Source organism: Bradysia coprophila, unplaced genomic scaffold, assembly GCF_014529535.1.
Source record: "Bradysia coprophila strain Holo2 unplaced genomic scaffold, BU_Bcop_v1 contig_24, whole genome shotgun sequence".
In the NCBI taxonomy this organism is placed as follows: domain Eukaryota; kingdom Metazoa; phylum Arthropoda; class Insecta; order Diptera; family Sciaridae; genus Bradysia; species Bradysia coprophila.
In genome coordinates this window covers 8,149,685-8,168,615 of record NW_023503501.1, presented here as the reverse complement: position 1 = coordinate 8,168,615, position 18,931 = coordinate 8,149,685, and the positions used below count along the sequence as shown (strand labels likewise).

Sequence of the window (18,931 nt, the reverse complement as noted above, 5' to 3'; positions counted from 1 at the left end):
AAAACCAAGTTTTTTCGTCATATTTATTTATCTAATTCTTACAAATTTTGATGCGTGTTTGTATGTGTGTTACATACGGCAAGCATATGACCAGTATTATTATCGGGTCTATCACTTCCATCGATCAAAGTATTTCTAATCTGTTGATTTCAAATCTTGTACTTCAATTTTTTAACATGTTTTTTCCCATATAAAGGACCATGTTACCCAGATCTTGTCATTATTTTTGTCGTAGTTATCGATAACAGATAGCCCGATTGCCAGTTGCCAGTTGATAGGGTAAAGTAGCACTAAAAGTTTAGCAACGGTAGAAATTATGGGAAATTCAAAATATTACCAACAACCGATAATCGTTGGCGAAACTACCATATTTCCGGAATTACTCAACCGATTTTCATAAACTGTTTCCCCTGAAAACTCGAGTTATTTGTGCTTTTTTGAGCTGATAAAGTCATTTCGACTGTTATTTCGATTCTAAATTTTCGAAAGCCTGTTCAGCTTCTCTGAAATTTAGAATTTAGAATTTAGAAACATTTCCTGAGTCCCAATCAGTAGAGAACTTTTATTAAATTGCTCGCCATGTCCGCATTGACCTACTGCGGGATTTTTCGTGAAAGAGTGCTTACGACAAGAAAATCAATCTTCATTGATTGTATTTTGGTAAAGACAAAAATTTGGCTAATCAAGTTACGGCCGTGTGGGATGTCCTCACAATTCGTATAAATTTTCGATGGTATCTACCGGACCATTGGTCGACTTTAAAAAATCAAAGGAAAAAAGTTTATGAAAATCGGTAGTTCCAGAGATATGGCAGTTACGCCCTCTAATCACTGTCAATGGTATGATTAATTAATTGTACCAATATGTATGCTTCAACATACAAACGTTTTTATCAGTTCTGCCAGAACACCCATAGAGATAGGATATTTATGGCTGTTACAGCGTTGTTTTAGTTAATTGAAAGAAAACAAGTGCGACCACTTTTTACATAAAATGTTTTTAATAAAATAATCAAATTGTGATGAATATTCAGTTAATATAATAAATTGTCAACATAATTTTCAACATTTTTTTTACCTAAAACCATAATACTTTCGTCTTTCTTCTGCAATGTTCTGCATTTTCGTTTGTGTGAATTAAATAAGTGTGAAAAATTTACAAGGTCGCTCCAGAAGTGAGAGCAACAATAGGACGATATCATTCGTCGGAAAAGTAGGAAACGAAGACCACATCACCTCCCACACTTATCAAACACTGTCCCTGTAACATTAGAAAAAGAAAAAAAAAATGTTGAAGAAAAATGATTTTTTTCTGGAACAAAGAATCACAGCTAGATATGTGCGCCGGTCAATGTCTGATCATGGCTCGGTGTGAAAATAATGAAAAAAGTTATTGACGACTCATTTTCCATTTAAATTTAGGCAATCTCTTTGACTTGTGGCGCAGAAAGACGTCAAATGTAACTAAAAGTTTTTGACGTCGTCAGCCGGCGCACATATCCAATCACAACCACAAAACAAATACCGACATGATTCTTGTGCGGATTGTCCACTAAAATCAATTCTGTCATGTAAAACGAAACCATTGCATTGCCACCCAAAGCGGTTATATTCGCCCGGACTATCGCCAAGACTTCAGTTATGAAACTGTGCACGAAACCACTGATTCCCCCATTCTCCTTCACCGACGTCGATTCGCGAATGAAAAAGAAATCCAAATTTCCTAAATATTTGTCGATTTTACCGCCTGGCACATAGCATAGTGGCGTCAAGTCAACGCCGAAACGTTCGCGCAACGGAACCTAGATATCGAAAAATCAAAAGTTGAATTTTTATCAAATTAATCCAGTTTTTATACGTGTTTAGCGGCTCGTACAGAATTAAAGCGGCTGCGATTCGGCGATCGTTGCAATTTCAACGAACCAGTGTGCGTGAGAGTCTTCGACGATGATGGGAAGGTAAGGCTTTGGGTTAGCGGTTCTGGTTGTTCTGCGTCTTCAATGTTGAAAATCAATTCATCGTCGGCAATTCTTTTCGATTCTTTGGTTTGTGGATGTGCGGCAACTTTTCGTTTATATTTTGTTAGACGAGACGGTTCGCCCAAACCCAGAGCCATGCCAGTAACGAGAATTTGAATTTCTTCCTAGATTATCAAAAAGACAGTGTTAGGTAAAGGCTCACTACTAACATACAAATCCGCCCAACTCACACTCTCCGGAAAGTCCAATCGGAACCGGAAATCACAAATGGCACACGGTATCATCGACCGAATTTTGAAGTAAATTGTGTGAATCAATCGTTGGAAATGTTTCGGAAAATTGCTAGCTTGTTGATTCAGTCCCAGTTTGGCGCGGTACACTTGCACGAACATTTGCAAATTTCGTATAACTTCTAAATCATGAAGACCGGGAACTGTTTGCGTATTAACGATATGAAAACCGTCCGGTGGCGATGGTTCCATTAGCAGAGCAATGATTTCCAAATCTTCAATGTCGTCCACTTCCAGTACGCACGCATCTTTGTTACCATTGGTCAAGTCAATTTCACTGGGTTCGATGTCTTTGAGGTACATTTCGTCGGATGTTGCGTTTCTGCTTCCGAGTTCGAGTTCCTAAAATGAAGCGACGTCAAAATCGTGGCACATATTTGCATCGGTTGAGTATTCGATGACTGGAGCACAGTTGACTGTCCTCATCTGATTTACATTGCAATGACTGAATTGATAGGTGCTGAATCAAACTTACTATCGTTCCGCACTGTAGCAACAGCGGTGACAGCAGTAAGCACCCTACCAATGCTTGCGTTGTTCAATTCAAAATTTACCTCAGACGATTTAAGTTGATAGATCTCACGGTTACGATCGAATGTGTCTCTCAGCGATTTCTGTAAATCCCGAATTTTGTCACTGTTCGACCAAGAATTGCCAGCTATAATTTTCGGAGGTGATGGTGCAGGCAAGGACGGTAAGTATACGGCAGTGCCAGTTGCGATGAGTGCAATAACTTTTTCCCCGATTGCTATTGTCGCCTGCAAATAATGCAATTCGATCAATTATTACCAGCCGACTAAGGAAAGCTTAATTCAAAACGTGCCTTCATTCCGAAGAGAGCATTCATTCCCTTACTCTTTATTTTATTCACCAACAGTCTGTGGATCTCGTACTCTAAAAATGGTATTGCATCCGATATTTCTTTGGCATTCGATTCTGATTTTAAATCTTTTTTTGTGCGGCAAACTTGAGCTTGAACGAAACAGCCACGACCGGTAATTTGCACACTGTCTGGTAGTTCGATTGTGATCATTAAGACGTCGGGTACATCACCAATGCTAATTTTAATCAAATTACATATCAACGGACCTAATCTTTTAAGACCATCGGTACTCACTTGCATGACGCACACTTTTTGGCTTGCATGTTGAAGGTAGCTGAGTTCCGGTAGGGTATGTGACACAACGTACATCCAGTTTCTTTATTTATCTTCAATGACACTAGTTCAGTCTCATGTTCTACGTCAGTTATTGTCGTCGGTGTAGACAATGCCTTGTCATTAATAGGCAGTGATTGAGCAATATCTTTTGTTACGGCTACTCTGCGAAAGTCTTTTTCCACATCGGATACCGATTGATTAATATCTTTTGGTGCTGATCCAACTGATGCTACAAGAAGACGACCCGATGTAGCTATATCGGTTGTGTATTTCGGATTTATTACAGCTGCCGTTCCCGAAGCTGATAACACGCAAACATCGTCGCTACGAAAGACTCAAATGATTTAGGAACTTTCGCTAGATCCCAGGGAATGCTTACGAGATAGTTGTAACTTCAGTGTATCCCAGAATGACGTTGCAATTTAAAGCTCTAGCATGTGATCGAACCTCCATACGCAATTCCTTCCACCATGAATCTCTCGTTTCAGGTTCGTCTGGATTGGGAACACGTTCCAATAGTTTTACTGACCTCGAACACACTGTGGCACCTTTTAATATTGAAATGGATAAATGGCAATCGGTTACGATTTCCTTTCACTAATTAGGGAACGTCAGATTTTCAGAATAGAAAATCCAAACGAAACCCTATTAGTGAACGTCAGATCGTTCGAACAAAAGCGGAAACACAAACGATTTTTCTTTGACGAAGCTCATTATCGTAAAGAAAATTGTTTTCGTTTCCGTTTTGTGTTCGACATTCCGTTACTGTTCGAACAATCTGACGTTCCCTATTGTCTCACCTAAGTGTAAAATAAATCCCTGCGGATATGTGGACATTGTCAAGAACGGATATTCCAACATATCCAAATTGTCATGATGAAACGGCGTTTTGAGGATAGTTTCAACACGTTCTGGACGCTCGGTAGTTGTTGAAAGTGAATTTCCTAAAATGATTTTATTCGGTTTCACATTGGACAAACAATATGCAAGACAAATATCATATTTTCAACAAGATCTTGTTGCTGGAAGTTATTTCGGTTAGCCATTCAGCATGCACATGCTTTTCGGTTAGAATAAACTTAACTTAACTTAATCAATTTAAATAAATTTAAAGTAAGTCGATCGACCCCGAAGTGAACAACGAATATATTGGTTAGGAGAACAGGGTTACATAAATTGGTACAACAAACAATTGCACTGTTAACATAGCGACACACATTTCTCTCTCCGGTACGGTTTAAATTTAGTCAATTCGTTCGACATGTTTGCCAATTTAGGATATCTGTGTAGCGGTTGTTAATTTGATAACAAAAAAAAAAGTTTGGAATTGCATCTTCCACAGAACAACAGTTAGAAAACATTTTGTTGCCGATAATTTATCCCATTTCCATAAAACAGTTGAACACAGAGATATAGAGAGAGAGTGAGAGACGGTCAAATACTCACTTTTACGACCTCGAACTGGACGCCAAAATAGAAAAAATTTTACAATAATTTCATAAAAACTAATAGTCTAATAGTCTGGTCTAGCGTTGCATGATGGAAACAATGGGAATGTTTACAAAAATCATTTTCTGAATTTTTCCGCCCACATAGTCATTTCGCTCAAAGTTTGTTTCAAAGTAGAAGCAATTGATAGCGCACTAGTGTTTAAAAGTAACGTTATCGCATTGAAGTAAAATATTTACAGCTAGTGGTCTGATACGTTAAAGTGAACAACGTTGGCGACACGAAAATTATATTACCTTACCAAGAATAAGGAACTAACAGCCAGGGCCTGTTTTTGGTAAATTTATTTACAAAAATTGGCCGAAGCCTACCAAAAATAGGCACTGATAACAGCCTAGGAATTTTTGTTTTAGCGAGAAGCTATTTTGTCTGTTAGCGGAATTCAACCATGAATTTCCGGTAACATCAGCAAATAAAATCTGTGGCACAATGAGAGAAGTAACTGTTCCTTCTAATAGGTCACTTCGTTGAACTGTCAACTTCTGGGACACTCGGTTTTTTCCAAGAAAATCCAACCGATCATTTTTCAGCAAAAGGATTTTTTTACTTTTAAATGGCACTGACAGAAAAGAGTTGAAAATCTTACCTGCAGCAGGTAACTTTGTCTTCATGTAATCTAGAATATCTAGATCTGTATTTTTTTGTATGAGGCACTACAGCTGTGGCAGCTATTCTAGATTACCTGGAGACAAAGTTACCTGCTACAGGTAAGTTTTCCAACTCTTTTTTGTCAGTCGACCTGAGCAATTTTTGAGTATCGCATTTTTACGTGTAAGGGAGTTTTCAAATATTAATAGCGCGGATGGGAAGGATGATCTTGGTGATATTATATCGCAAATAGATCGCAAATTCGAAAAAAAATATTTTTGTGCACTTTACGGTCTTTCAAAGTTAAAGTTTTGTTTCCAATTTTGGTCAACTTTTAAAAACATTCACACTAAATGAATGGTTTTGTTTCTGAAATAGGTTGAGCCTGCACTCAGCTTTCCAACTTAACGTCACACGCCGTTACTGTAACAGAATTAGAATGACTTTTCATTGTAAACCCCTCGACTCGAAACTAAAATTTAGGTCCCTTCTGAAAGCAAAATTTTTGAAGTTTTTATTGACAGTTTGCGAAGTGATCTATAGACCTAGACTGTCTAGACTTTAATTTTGCACGGACTGTAAAGCTGAGCAGTTATAATGATGATAGTACTGCGTCTACACAGTTCGTGGAAAGTCGGAAGGCCGTAAATAGTCACAACATTTCTACTAGACCAGACCATCGCTAAAAATCAATAATTAAAAAAAAAATGTATTTTTGTCTAATATATAAAAAGTGCGGCCGAGACTCTGTCATTAATTTCTTACGATACAAAAATGAAAATTATGAAAAAAAGAGAAAAATTAGATTTTAAATCAACTGAATGTCAAGCAATAGTAAACGCTCTATAAGTAGGTTAATCGAAGCCAAATGAAAAACTCTTTTCTAAGTCTGTAAATAGGTAAGAAAGAAAAAAAACTGCCAAACGTTATCCATCTGAAAATATCGAATTTACCTTTCGGCGTAACACTCAAATCCGAATCGGATGAACGACGAAAAATTGGTTCCTTACTGGTACTAGCTACTGAAGCCGACTGCGATCCGGACACCATTCCCTTCGATGGACTATGCGCCATTTTACCACCCGTCGACTCGGCACGAATGTGTCCAATCGTTTTCGGACTTCCCACACAATCGACATTCGACCTGTTGACAGGAAAAGGATCGGGGACAAGCAGAGAAGCTTTGTTAGTAGTATTTGAGTCACAACTAGCACAATCTGGTGTATTATCAACTGTCGATGGTAGAGAACATTTGGGATTATTGGGGGATGTTGGCATGTCGGACGGTAAATGGGATTTGGTTGGAGGAGTTTCAACAACAAACATTGGTTTATTTAACTGGATTCGAACAGTGTTTAAATCGGTTAGTGAAATAAATGGCTGAATTAGTTGTTCAGTGGCGTCTCCGAATTCAATTGCCGAGCCGTACGACTTCAATGTATCGGTGATTTCAATAACAGACGGTCGCTTTGAATTATTTAACGATGCAAATGGTGCGGCATCAGGTTGAGGTGGATTATTCAATTCAACTTTAGCTGGTTGCTTTGTGGGATGACCGACAACCTCTCCGGTCACATGAGCTGCTTCCATTAGCATTGTTTTCATGGCCGTTCCAATCAAACCCGACTCATTCTTTATCTCTGACTTTTCCGACTCACTTGAACGCTTGTACAACGATGCAAAGCGTCGTTTGATCGACTCTATACTCGACCTTCGCTTTTCATTCTCGTTTCGAAGAGCGGTCACAGCATTCACTGACGGCCTAGCGCCCATCATCGAAGCCTGTTCAATCAACATTGTGTCCATTGCGGTACTGATTAGACCGTGTTTATTACGGATTTCGTCCGGTTGGCTGTGCGTCAAATGCTCTTGAATTGAATGCAACTTCTCGGAAATATTTTCTTTCAGTTCCTTGAACAGAGAGCCGCGTCTCGTTTCCACGTACTCTGGTTCGTCGGTTGTGGAACCAGGTTGAATCCAATTGTCAGCGTCCTCGTCTGCGTTCGGAGCATTCAAGAAAGACATTTCACTAAAATTTGACTCCACAAGTTCACAAGCAGAAACCTTTCCGCTCTTATCTTTTGAAAATCGCGTTACTCCAGTACGTAATAACGGTCCTGTATCAGAATCCCTGCGATTAGATTCCACAGATGACTGTTTGACAAGACTTTTTTTCGGATCGTCTGTAGATGATGACGACGAGGTTGCCGGTTCTATCCAATTATTACTTTCGAGTTGCGATTCTTCCTGTGCCAAAACTGATTTGACAACAAGACTGACGGTGTCCGCATCGACTAAAACAACTTCACTTTTCGTTACGTCATCCTCGTCCTCCGATAAATCATCATCTTCATCGTCGTCATTACAAGAACTGGTAGAGGCTGAGCATGATGTCGTGGACAGATTCGACGATAAATTACTGTCAGACGTTCTCATGCCAGTCATCTCAATTGGGCCACCCTTTAAACGAAGCTTTTCCGATAAATTACTTTCCGACAATTCAGATTGCTGTTGAACGGTTTTGGTGCAAGATAATTTCGGAGAATCATGAGTTTCGCATATACAATCCAAACTGGGTGCTGCCATCATCGAACTCACCAACAGTGCAGCCATTCCAACACCATCGCTAGACGATCGTTGATATTTTGACTTACTGCTGACGGTCTTCTTTAAAATTCCTTTGATGTCAGTGAGCGATGCACGCAATGACGTTGTAGATACTGCACGAGATATGTTGGATAATGATCCATCTCGAGAAGAATCTTCTGTTTTGGCACTACGCTTGAATGGGTTTCCCTTTTGTCGCAGAATGTTCTTCGACGTTTTTCCCATCTTTTTTAATCCGACGCCCAAACGTTCTTTGAAATTTTCACGTCGGTTGTCCTCTTGAGCGACTAAAATTTTCAAATTCTCTAACGGTTCGGCTGGTTCTTCTTCAAGTATCATCTGATGAGTGCTGGACAATTTTTCTGATTTTTTAATTTTCTTGTTCAGCACAATGCTTGTGGTCTTACTGTTTGCATTCGGTTGATTGATACCGAGAATTTTGTACACAACGTCGTCAGTATTCGACGGATAATTGTGGGCATCGAATTTGCTGAAATTGTCCGGCTTATTGCCGTCGTTTAGAAATTCCAGATATTTTAACTGTCTGTACGGATTAAACGCGTGCAAGTTAATCAATACAAATCAATGGAACAGTAGAAACCAAACCAAACGAAATTTTAATGAGAAAACAAACAAACAACAACCGCAAATGTGGCGCAATTCAAAATATTGAGTGAATGGGAAAAGGTAGGCACGGTAGGAAAAGGAGAACGGAAAATTTGGTGTGAAGGAAAGAAAATTGTTTAATTCAATTTTGTGAAATAGAAATTAATTTGTTGATTGGCATGGACCATCATTGTAATCGAGTCAACGACCTCCAGTCATCAAATATAGAATGTAGACCTTGTCCGGTGAACATTTCTCCTCAGCACCGTTGCATTGCAATAAGTGAAAATTAATTGCAGAAATGTTGTCAACTGGAGTCGAACAACACTGTTCGATGACTTGAAAGCGAATTTCTAAAATTTTGGTCAATTTAACAATGAATACTCACTCCTCCAACAAAGCTGCATCAGCAGTCGGTTGTAGCATTGATTCGTTGATTTTAACCAATGTCACTGCAGTTCCAGTTCCTCTCGCTACCACCCCAACATCACCTTCCAAATCGAAACACTGCGCATAGCCGATAACCGCATTTGCACCCAGATCGATTGCTTTCAGTCCAATTTTCCGTTGAACCTGCACAAACCAGTGACTTTGAACACTCGCCCAACACTGCATCTCGATCTTTGCCTACCTGTGCCGACAGTTTTAGAAACACGACCTGCCTCGCCTCATTCGATGCTCTAGGTGTCCGAATTTTGTCGATCCATTGATACTCCGGATCATCGTTGACCACTAGCTCTTCAACGAAACCGTGGATCGCTTGCGCAACATAGCCGTACGGTATGATGCTGGAATGGAAAAACTGCACACCGCACGAACTCTGCCGGAATTTATTCACATCCGAGAACAGATCCACTTTGACGATCAAATTCACCTCTCCACGTATGCCTTTGCACGTATCGAAAACGGGTATCCAACCAGACATGACGGCACCTAATTTCAGTAAACATTTTGTAATTCATAAAATGTTGGGAATATCGAGCAGTATTGCAGTACAGTCAATACGAAGTGTACAATACCTTTGCCTGTTCGTATCACCTGTCCTGTCATGTCAAAGCTCGGCAAAAGAAGTGGATTTAAGCAAATATTCACTTTTCCGATTGCGTCGTTTGCCGAATATGTATCGTAATCCATCAGACGTATTTGAAGTGGTTCGTCTTGTAACTCAGCATCGTCAAGCTATTACCAGTAAACAAATGATGAGTTTCAACACCAAGTTCAACAAGGAGTGGACAGTGTATACTGACCTCGAATCTATAAAAATCTGAGTTCCACTGCGGATTCAATGATTTACGATAAACATCCGTCTTGTATGTTGTGTTGGCCAATTTAATTTCCACATAAGCATCGGTCGTATCACTGCCACGATCCATTACTGGCAGATTACGGCCAGCAATGATTTTAACTCTAACTTTCCCAGGCATTGTTACGATCCTCTAATTTTGAATAGCGTGACACAAATAAATGTTAACCAAAGAGAGAAGAGAAAAAAAAACTATTTTTTAACACTGAAATAGGTTATATTGGCTAATTTGAGCTTGTGGTTAAATTTAAATCTTTCATTGAATGATTATGTTGGTTGTTTCAATTCACTTTCATAATTCGGTGCATTATTTCACATTTTATGATCCAAATGTACAAAAATAAATTTAAATTTAGAATTTAAAAAAAGAAAAGACGAACTGCACGGACACTATTTTTTGATAATATTGTGACAGTTCATTATGTCAGTCAGATAACGACAATCTTTAGCACATCATAGTCCAGCTGTAGTGAGCATGTTCGTAGGTCGAGCAACTGATTCGTAAAATATAGTTTTAAAATTTGAGCTAATTTACGTTAGAGAATAAAATACCAATGAAAGTAAACCGCAAATCAGTCATACCAGTAGCAGCACATACGGATTTCGATTGGTTTTCAATCAAACAAACTCATTTCTTTCAGTAAAAAGAAATATGTACCAGAACAACCAGACTATGGACTGTGTCTTGGATAATTTAGTACACTTTTTAGAACAACTTTTTTTTGGGTGAGTGTTATTTGCTGTTAATTATGTTAACGCATCGGCCGAAATAGCTCAGTTGGGAGAGCGTTAGACTGAAGATCTAAATGTCCCGTGTTCAATCCACGGTTTCGGCACAACTTTTTTTTTATTTCATTTTTTTTATTGATGAATTGATTACCAAACCATTAAAACTTATGTTTTCTTCGGCTCGGGCTACAAACCTCACTCTTGGCAAAAATAAATAAATCTCTAAACAAGGACATAATGTACTAGTATGTATTAAGATCAATCGAAATGTTCCAGAAACGGATGCTGTATTCTCCGTATTCTGTTCTTAACGTCTACTTAACACGCCTTTCGTTTGTGATACTTTAGGCTTTCTCTCACTGGTTAGATTTTTTTTATTAGTTCCTTAAATTCCTAAAGTCTCAACACTAATCCATACGAAGATTATCTTTTGCTTTCTTTCAATTGAGGGCTTTGCTGGCCCGTTCGTTTCGGTATCCATAAAATTGCACCGCCGAAATAGCTCAGTTGGGAGAGCGTTAGACTGAAGATCTAAATGTCCCGTGTTCAATCCACGGTTTCGGCACAGCTTTTTTATTATTTTTTTTTTCTTCAATTTAATGCTTTGCTGGGTCATTATTCGTTTTGGCTATCTAAAAATTGTACCGCCGAAATAGCTCAGTTGGGAGAGCGTTAGACTGAAGATCTAAATGTCCCGTGTTCAATCCACGGTTTCGGCAAACTTTTATGGTAATTTCAATATTTATTAAATAGGGAATGTAACAGTGGAGCAATAACAAGACTTTCAGAATTAAACGGGATAGACAACTGGTACGTCGAGTCCACCAGTATAGTTGTCGAGTTTATTTTATTACTTTTTATGTTTCAAGTATTTTCAACAAACTGATACAGATTAGGCGGAGTCCATCGTTTATTTCTCCTGCCTTTGTCGGTGAGATCACCCATGTAAATAATTATTCGGATTATTTTCTGTATCTTAATGATGCTGTAATCTGTATCAATAATGTTAGTCAATAGTTATTTGCTTATAGAGAGGAGGGAACAGTAAATTCCAACAAGGTGTGAGGTGCAATGTGTGATTAACAATTTTTCTACGCGAAACAAAAAACATAAATTCACAGCACCATTTTTGATAACAAAAACAGTTCAAATGAGAAAAGTTCTATTTTCTCCCCACTTGAGAGAAAGTACTGCACTTTTCTCACTAGAAATGTCATTCGACCAGACGTTAACAAACCCCAATTTTCTCATTGATGGGAGACAATAAGGTAAATAATATGTTCAAATATGGTCACTGGTCAAATTTGTTTATCTAAACAAAACTTTTTTTTTTATTTAGCTCCAACCTTTATGTTAAATGAATGACTTAAAATAAAATGTTTCACAAGATGGTTTCAGATTAGTGAAAACAAAACTGGATAGGCTCGGAATATCATAACATCATTACAGTCCAAATAAATATAAAGACTTACAATGTACCTACTTGACATAATCTTTTTAAAAACATTTTTTTTTGTAAATTAAAATGACTAAGCTGGAAAATCAAAATAAATAAAAAAAAAGTTGTGCCGAAACCGTGGATTGAACACGGGACATTTAGATCTTCAGTCTAACGCTCTCCCAACTGAGCTATTTCGGCCGTATCAAACCTTCTCTACGAAGCCATCGACTCTGTGACCATGTTGAATGAAATGCATACCTCTTTTCAATGTTAATTTTATGGTAATCGTATATTCAAGAATAGAAAGTTAAAAAAGAAGGAAGTGTGGCAATCGTTGGATGGGTATATAGTGTCTGTATATATAGACAAGTATTAGATGTATTTACTTCTACTTGGACGATATTACCATTTTGACATAGTTTTGTTATGCTTACATTTTGACTAAAATGTTGATTGAAAGTTCATTTTGAAATTATGTAATCGAACAAATTCGACAATGATGACTGTTGCAAATGAATTTAGTTCTGTTGAAGTAGTATTGAAATTGGATTCCTGTTAGTACAGATATTCCAGCTTTTTCATCAACATCTTTTCATTTTCATTAATCATGAAATAGTTAATTGTTCAACGTGGTAAAAAGAGTTGGAACTTGCATTTCCAGGGTGTTCGAGCGTAGAAAGGGTAACAACTCACCTGAGAAAATGGAATTTCCAACTCTTTTCCTGAGATAAACACGTTTTCACAACAACGGCTTCCAAAGTTTCAGCTGAGGGGAGAAAATGACTATTATCTCTCCTGTGTTGTAAAAAGTACGTTGTTTCTTATATACAGGCCAAATCTTGCATTTTATTTCTTAATGAAGATCGGAATAGAGCGACTCTCTTTATGTTGCAAGTTTTTGTTTTGTGTCAACATTGTACATTCAAGATTCCAACGATTTGTAGTAAACTAAAATCTCACTGCTCAAATATTGATTTAAGATTTGTAAAACTTGTATAAATTGTAGCAATTTGTAGAAATATTTCTTGCAATCTAGTAAATTCTAAAACTTCTACAAATTTCCTAGAACTTCGAAGGTTCTATAAAAGGCCCTGCAACTGGGTACGAGCGTCAGATTGTAAAGAATAAAGGTAAAGCGCAAGCTGTAAGTTTAGGTAAAAAAATTTGGTATGTCCCAACGCTGCAATGTTTTTTGAAAAGCCCAAAATAAATTTGAAAAAAATACGTATCGAATAAGTCAGCCATTGGTCTTGTCGTTAAATGCACATTCTACAGACGACATGTCGCACACTTAAATTGTAATCGCCCTATATGTACATTTTCCGTTTTTTCCATGGACCATAAGTAGTCATATAGTGAGAGACAGTTATACCACGACAAACCAAGGAAAAATCCTACATTTTTCTCCCCATGACTGACTTATTTTTCATTAACACTCCTTGTTTGCGCTGGAAAGCTTTGTTATCGTTAGAGTATCGCCTACATATATATATGTCAAGACCGTCAACAAAACTTGAATGTCGAATATCTTCCCTTTCAAATTGTTTTTTATAGATTTTTTAAATATTTAATTTTTGAAAGAGCATTGTAAAGTTTAGAAGACAATCACAAGAATTACTTACACTCTTGATTTCTCGATCAACCAATGAAATTAATCTTTTGGAAACGACAAACGTGTTGAATGCATTCAATAAGTCATCTACATCTCTTGTTCAAATCATCATGTCCGGAGCGATAGCGGAGGACTTGACGCGATTTAACTTCAAGAAAAAAACGAAGAAAATTTTTTGAGACTCGGCATCATGTCCGGAGCGATAGCGGAGGACTTGACGTAATCTAACTTCAAAAAAAAACGAAGAAAATTTTTTGAGACTCGGCAACTATGTTTAGGTGAGAATTCTACTTTCGGCAAAATGTCCAATATCGTAACCAAATTATTTTTAAAACATTCTCACTTGAAATACAAAGGAAATGAGCTATCACACGCCTACCATAGTTTTCGGGAACCGGCTATATTGCGTTTTCCAAATCGTCATTTTCAGTACAAACACATGAAAAATGGCATTCTCCAAACAATCAAGATCTTTCAACTTACTCTGTATGTTTCTATCTAGCTATCTATCTATCTATCGATGAAACTTTGCAGGAACCTTAGTCATGCCATTAGAACTTAAGTTTCATTCATCATTATCCCAGGAAAAAACAGAATTTTGTGGAATTAATTAATTAATTTTCGGAACAATTTCTCTCATATAAAAATGTACAGCCATTTTGTGTTGATAGTGTTGTGATGATAGTTTTGTCATGATTGTTGTGAAGTTGGTTGTAATTCGGTCGAAATTTCAAAATTCAAAGTTTTTGAATATTATGGTTTATTACGGGGTATGTCAGGTATCTGGAAAAATTTGGTCACTTTCAGGGTATGTTGGGCAGCTGGAAATATTTGGTCTCTTTCAGGGTATGGTGGGCATTTGGAAATATTTGGTCACTTTCAGGGTATGTTGGGCAGCTGGAAAAATTTGGTCACTTTCCGAGTATGTTGGGCAGCTGAAAAATTTGCAGATTTTTTTCATAAAATTTTTGTTGTTTTCAGTCAATTTTTTGTTACAAATTATTGGCAGATGATGAGGAAAACTAAGCTAGCTTGTTTGAACTAATTGGGATTGGGAAAGCCGCAACTCTAACGATATCATTCATTTTAGAAATTGTACTTCAAAGACTGCGTCACACTTTTCTCGAAGAGATTTTTGTTGAGATTGCTTATAGTGGTGATACGAAATCTTCTACTTCAATTGTTTTTTTTTTTTTAAATATTCATAGGAAAATGGAGTTTAGATTCCACTTTTTTTTGGACGGGAACGGAACTTATAAGCCGGAAATACTTAAAAATTATCAATTTTTTCGACAAAATATGAAACACAGGTCTCATTATTATAGATTTTATTGTGAATTAAGTCATCTTCAGGGTTCTCTTACTGTCCCTGTCGTTTTGGCTTTGTGTGTAAAATAGAGGTGTACTCTGGCACATGATGTTTGAAGCATTTAACCAATATTCTTATTCAGGTTAAGTCCTGAGGTTTTCGAAGCGTACAATGTTCCACAAAAATGTGCAGATGGTATTTGTCTTGTCGACGATTTTACTTGAAACAGTCTTTGAGACAAGTCATTTAGGTGGAGTTGATTTTCTCAAGAATCGGCGTGCCGGCTCTTCGAAAGTTGATTAGTAAAATATTTAGCATCCAAACATTTTTGTGGAAGCTTCGAAAGCCATATTATATAATATATAGTTAACATACCATGTTGCAACAGTATGCTACTCCTGCTTGAACAGGCCTCTCACTATTAAGGAATTAAGGAGGTTTTAGCACAAAAATAAGGAAATTTTTCAGTTGAAATTAAGGGAAAATGAGGAGAAATTTTTCGATAAAAATCGCGATTATTCTAAGATACAGCAATTACCATCGGAAGTCCGCCTCAACTTTAAAATAAAACACATTATTGTTTATTTTGACAAATCGTTTTTGTAAAGTTGGATCGTAGAATTCACTTTTATCACGATGAAAATTTGAATATTTTGGGCGCGTTTAAGGCTTGAATTAGATTCTTAGCAAAGCTTAGCTTCACCAATTATCACTGTGAGTGCGCCTCAAAATTCAAAATAAAACGCATCACTGTTTATTTTGACGTAACCTACCGTTTTTGTTAACATTTGTTCTCATTAAGAGGTTCCGAGCCTACGCTGAAATTGTAGCCTACATTTCTGCGTTTCGAAATTTTTGATCGCTGATATCTTTTTACGAGAGCCTTTTTTGAAAAATGTACGACCACATTTTCGAGTAAAAATATGTCAGCTTTGAATAAAAAATAAAATTGTCTGTGAAAGTTTCATGTGCTTTGAGAAAACTGTACCGATGCCCCAAATTTGCATCAAAGGTACACTTTTCTCAAAGCACATGGAACTTTCACAGACAATTTTATTTTTTATTCAAAGCTGACATATTTTTACTCGAAAATGTGGTCGTACATTTTTCAAAAAGGGCTCTCGTAAAAAGATATTAGTGATCAAAAATTTCGAAACGCAGAAATGTAGGCTACAATTTCAGCGTAGGCTCGGAAGCTCTTAACTGCAAAAGTTGTTGTTTATCCCGTTCGAACTCCGGAAAAATAATAAATTGGTGAAAGTATAAAAGTATAAATTTGAAAGAAGTAAGTGTAAATAATGCTAAAACCTTGAATTGTTTGTAATAAGGACGCATGTCTGAGACAATGTTAAGGGCAATTTACATGTTAAATCAAATAGTTCTACTCGAGACTCTCGAGCCGAGAGGCGGCGTGGAACCACAAAAATTTATGTTAAACCGGTCATTACGATTAGCTGTTGACATCTGAAGTATAAATGCTCAAATCAAATCTATCGAAAAATGAGAAAAATTCGATATTATTTTTAGCGAATTGCCTTGCACGGAGAGTTTTGTGCAGAATACAATACTCTGACGAATTGCCGAAGAAACTATAATTTAATTCGTACTACTTTCCGCTAGCCGATGTCAAATATGTGAAAAAAACACAATTTTTGAAGTTAGGATATCCATAACCCGAGAATGACCAAAAATCAAGCTTATCACCCAAACTATTCTTTATCAGTGACCTATTTGCCATCTATTCCAGCAATAATATTTTGTCGACTTACCCGTTCCCACTCCTTGTTCCACAGCGAGTGTACAGCTGATTTTTTTTATAAAAATAATTTTGACAGACAGGCTTGTACAGAAATCCAACATAACAACGAAAAAAAAAATTAAGAACAAAATTCAAATTTTTAACGGTAGAAAATTATTTTTATACAAAATTTCATCTGTACTATTAGAGTTCCTTGTGTTAAATAATTAAAATTATTATTTTTGCCGCGCAACGAATTTTTTTTCCCTAATTTTGATTTACGTTGATGAACTTTGCGAAAAATAAGGAGGAATAAGGAGGTTTTTATAAAAATAAGGAAAAATAAGGAAATAAGGAGGTGTGAAAGGCCTGTACTTGAATGGTTGGAAACTAAGTTCGACCCTATCTCAAAAGACCATAGCGTAAAATTTTAATTTTTAAGTCCTAAAACATCGGCTAGGCTCCATTTTAGGCTCCTCATGTTAGCTGCGAAAAAGTAACAAGAAACAACGAAAAGAATGGCAAGGAGATAAAGAACACAGTTTACAGATGTTTGGCCGTTTTAGTTAAAATATTATCAATATTGTACAAAAGATTGTAAACGGTAAACGACTGGACTAGGTGCCGGTCAATATATTTTTCGATTGTGGCTCTGAAATTTGTTCAAGTTGTCGGTAATGGCTGTAATCGGCTGTGCGCCTTTCTTAAAGGAACAAAGAGCTTCTGAACTTTTTAGTTAAGAGTCAACAAGCTGTAGTCTTCAGAGGATAATATAGTGTCTTAACAATTAGCTTTTGCCTGACCTCTTTAGAATCAACTTAGTCTTTGTGCTCCGAAATAGAAACATGGTGCTGTAATTTGGAGAAGAACTTAGGTTTAAGGCATTACATTTCAGGCGGCAGGAGATTAGTTAGTGGATTTTTCCTTACTGGGTCTGGACGGGACATAATAACAGTGATACCGCAACAAGGGCTCAGACAAAAATACAAAAAATTTGCTGTTTACTTTTACATAAATGTATAATTCATTTCAATAAATATATGAATTGGTTTTGGTTTGTTGTTAAGTTTATTTAAAATTTATTTATTAAATTAAATTTCAATTATTTTTGTATGTTCACAATTTATGATTCAAACATCAGTACATCAATTGATCTCATTTTTTCTTTATTTAAAACATTTAATTGATTTATAGTTTGTGTTTAATTTATAACAATTTTTAGTTTCTTTTTTATTCGAAAAGTTTTTTTTTTAATTAATTGATTGGATTAGTTATGTAGACGTATAACTTTGAAGACTGTTTCTTTCATCAATTTCCACCGTTTATTTATAAAGCAGTTTATAATGTTTAGAACAAAACACATTCATTGGCTGGTGCATGTCATGTGTAATGTTTTAATTGTCGTAAATATTATAAATTAGCAAAAGAAAAAGAAAAATTCATTTCATAAATTGTGGTTAGATCCCCCATTTTCTGTAGTAATTGCATGGATTTTAAGTTTTTTAAACGGATATTTTCATGTTATTATATTACAAAAATCAAAATTTCACAAAATTAATAACAAAAATTAAGTTTTTTTCCCCAAAAATAAATTAAATTATCATAATGCTTAGGAATGTGTCAGATAAAATGAAATGATTAACTTAGCGCCTTCTTCCAAATCTCAAAAACACGTGGTCAACATCGGTTCGTTTGCCAGTTCCTATTGATAAAAGAAAAATTATTTTTATTTATTCACAGCCCAGTTAAATAGCAAGTAGTTATGGCCACATTTCTTGATGAGTGGTAAATATAGAGTAGAAAGTCCTTTGACATAATTTCGAAAATTCCAAACAGAAAATCCTTTGTCAACAAAATTTTGGTTTTCTCAAATTGGTGACGAAAAGGGGCGTTTTCTTCGCCGTCATTGAGAAGAACATTGTACGCAACTCGGTGATAAATGCTTTTTTAAGCACATAATTAGTATTATCACACTCTGTCTTTGGAATCTAATGACAATCCACACATCTAGTGTCTAATAATGCACCACTGTCCAAAATGTTTGTTTTGACGATTTGAAAGT

The 18,931-nt window shown here is 36.4% G+C and overlaps 1 protein-coding gene and 4 non-coding genes across 8 annotated transcripts; 3 read left to right on the top strand and 2 right to left on the bottom strand.

Annotated features, from left to right (window-relative positions):
- Positions 1-1,016: 1,016 nt before the first annotated feature.
- LOC119078129 (C2 domain-containing protein 5) lies at positions 1,017-10,469 on the bottom strand. Of its 4 annotated transcripts, none has more exons than XM_037185591.1 (15): positions 9,985-10,469; positions 9,757-9,916; positions 9,369-9,670; positions 9,126-9,310; positions 6,478-6,668; positions 4,874-4,888; positions 4,228-4,371; positions 3,807-3,975; positions 3,386-3,751; positions 3,092-3,326; positions 2,823-3,026; positions 2,209-2,610; positions 1,858-2,142; positions 1,529-1,801; positions 1,017-1,260 (listed from the first exon to the last, which is right to left on the bottom strand). In XM_037185591.1, the coding sequence occupies exons 1-15, from the start codon at positions 10,159-10,161 to the stop codon at positions 1,198-1,200; spliced, it is 3,171 nt and encodes a 1,056-aa protein (XP_037041486.1). In that variant the 5' UTR covers positions 10,162-10,469; the 3' UTR covers positions 1,017-1,197. The 4 variants fall into 4 exon arrangements, with proteins under 4 accessions (XP_037041486.1, XP_037041489.1, XP_037041490.1 ...); XM_037185594.1 differs by having other exon boundaries at positions 1,876-2,142; XM_037185595.1 differs by having other exon boundaries at positions 6,535-6,668; positions 9,985-10,453.
- A 334-nt stretch (positions 10,470-10,803) lies between these two features.
- Trnaf-gaa lies at positions 10,804-10,876 on the top strand. The gene has a single exon. It is a non-coding gene; the product is annotated as a tRNA-Phe (tRNA).
- A 385-nt stretch (positions 10,877-11,261) lies between these two features.
- On the top strand, positions 11,262-11,334 carry Trnaf-gaa. The gene has a single exon. It is a non-coding gene; the product is annotated as a tRNA-Phe (tRNA).
- Positions 11,335-11,415: 81 nt separating this feature from the next.
- Positions 11,416-11,488, top strand: Trnaf-gaa. The gene has a single exon. It is a non-coding gene; the product is annotated as a tRNA-Phe (tRNA).
- An 847-nt stretch (positions 11,489-12,335) lies between these two features.
- On the bottom strand, positions 12,336-12,408 carry Trnaf-gaa. The gene has a single exon. It is a non-coding gene; the product is annotated as a tRNA-Phe (tRNA).
- Positions 12,409-18,931: the final 6,523 nt, after the last annotated feature.

Bases quoted from the DNA above. Each gene is read 5' to 3' on its own strand.
- LOC119078129 (XM_037185591.1), bottom strand. From the start codon at position 10,161: ATGCCTGGGAAAGTTAGAGTTAAAATCATTGCTGGCCGTAATCTGCCA. The intron at 9,671-9,756 runs GTATTGTACACT...TACTGAAATTAG, and splicing joins GGTGATACGAACAGGCAAAG to GTGCCGTCATGTCTGGTTGG. The intron at 2,611-2,822 runs GTAAATTTTGAA...GCTTCATTTTAG, and splicing joins ATCAACTTAAATCGTCTGAG to GAACTCGAACTCGGAAGCAG.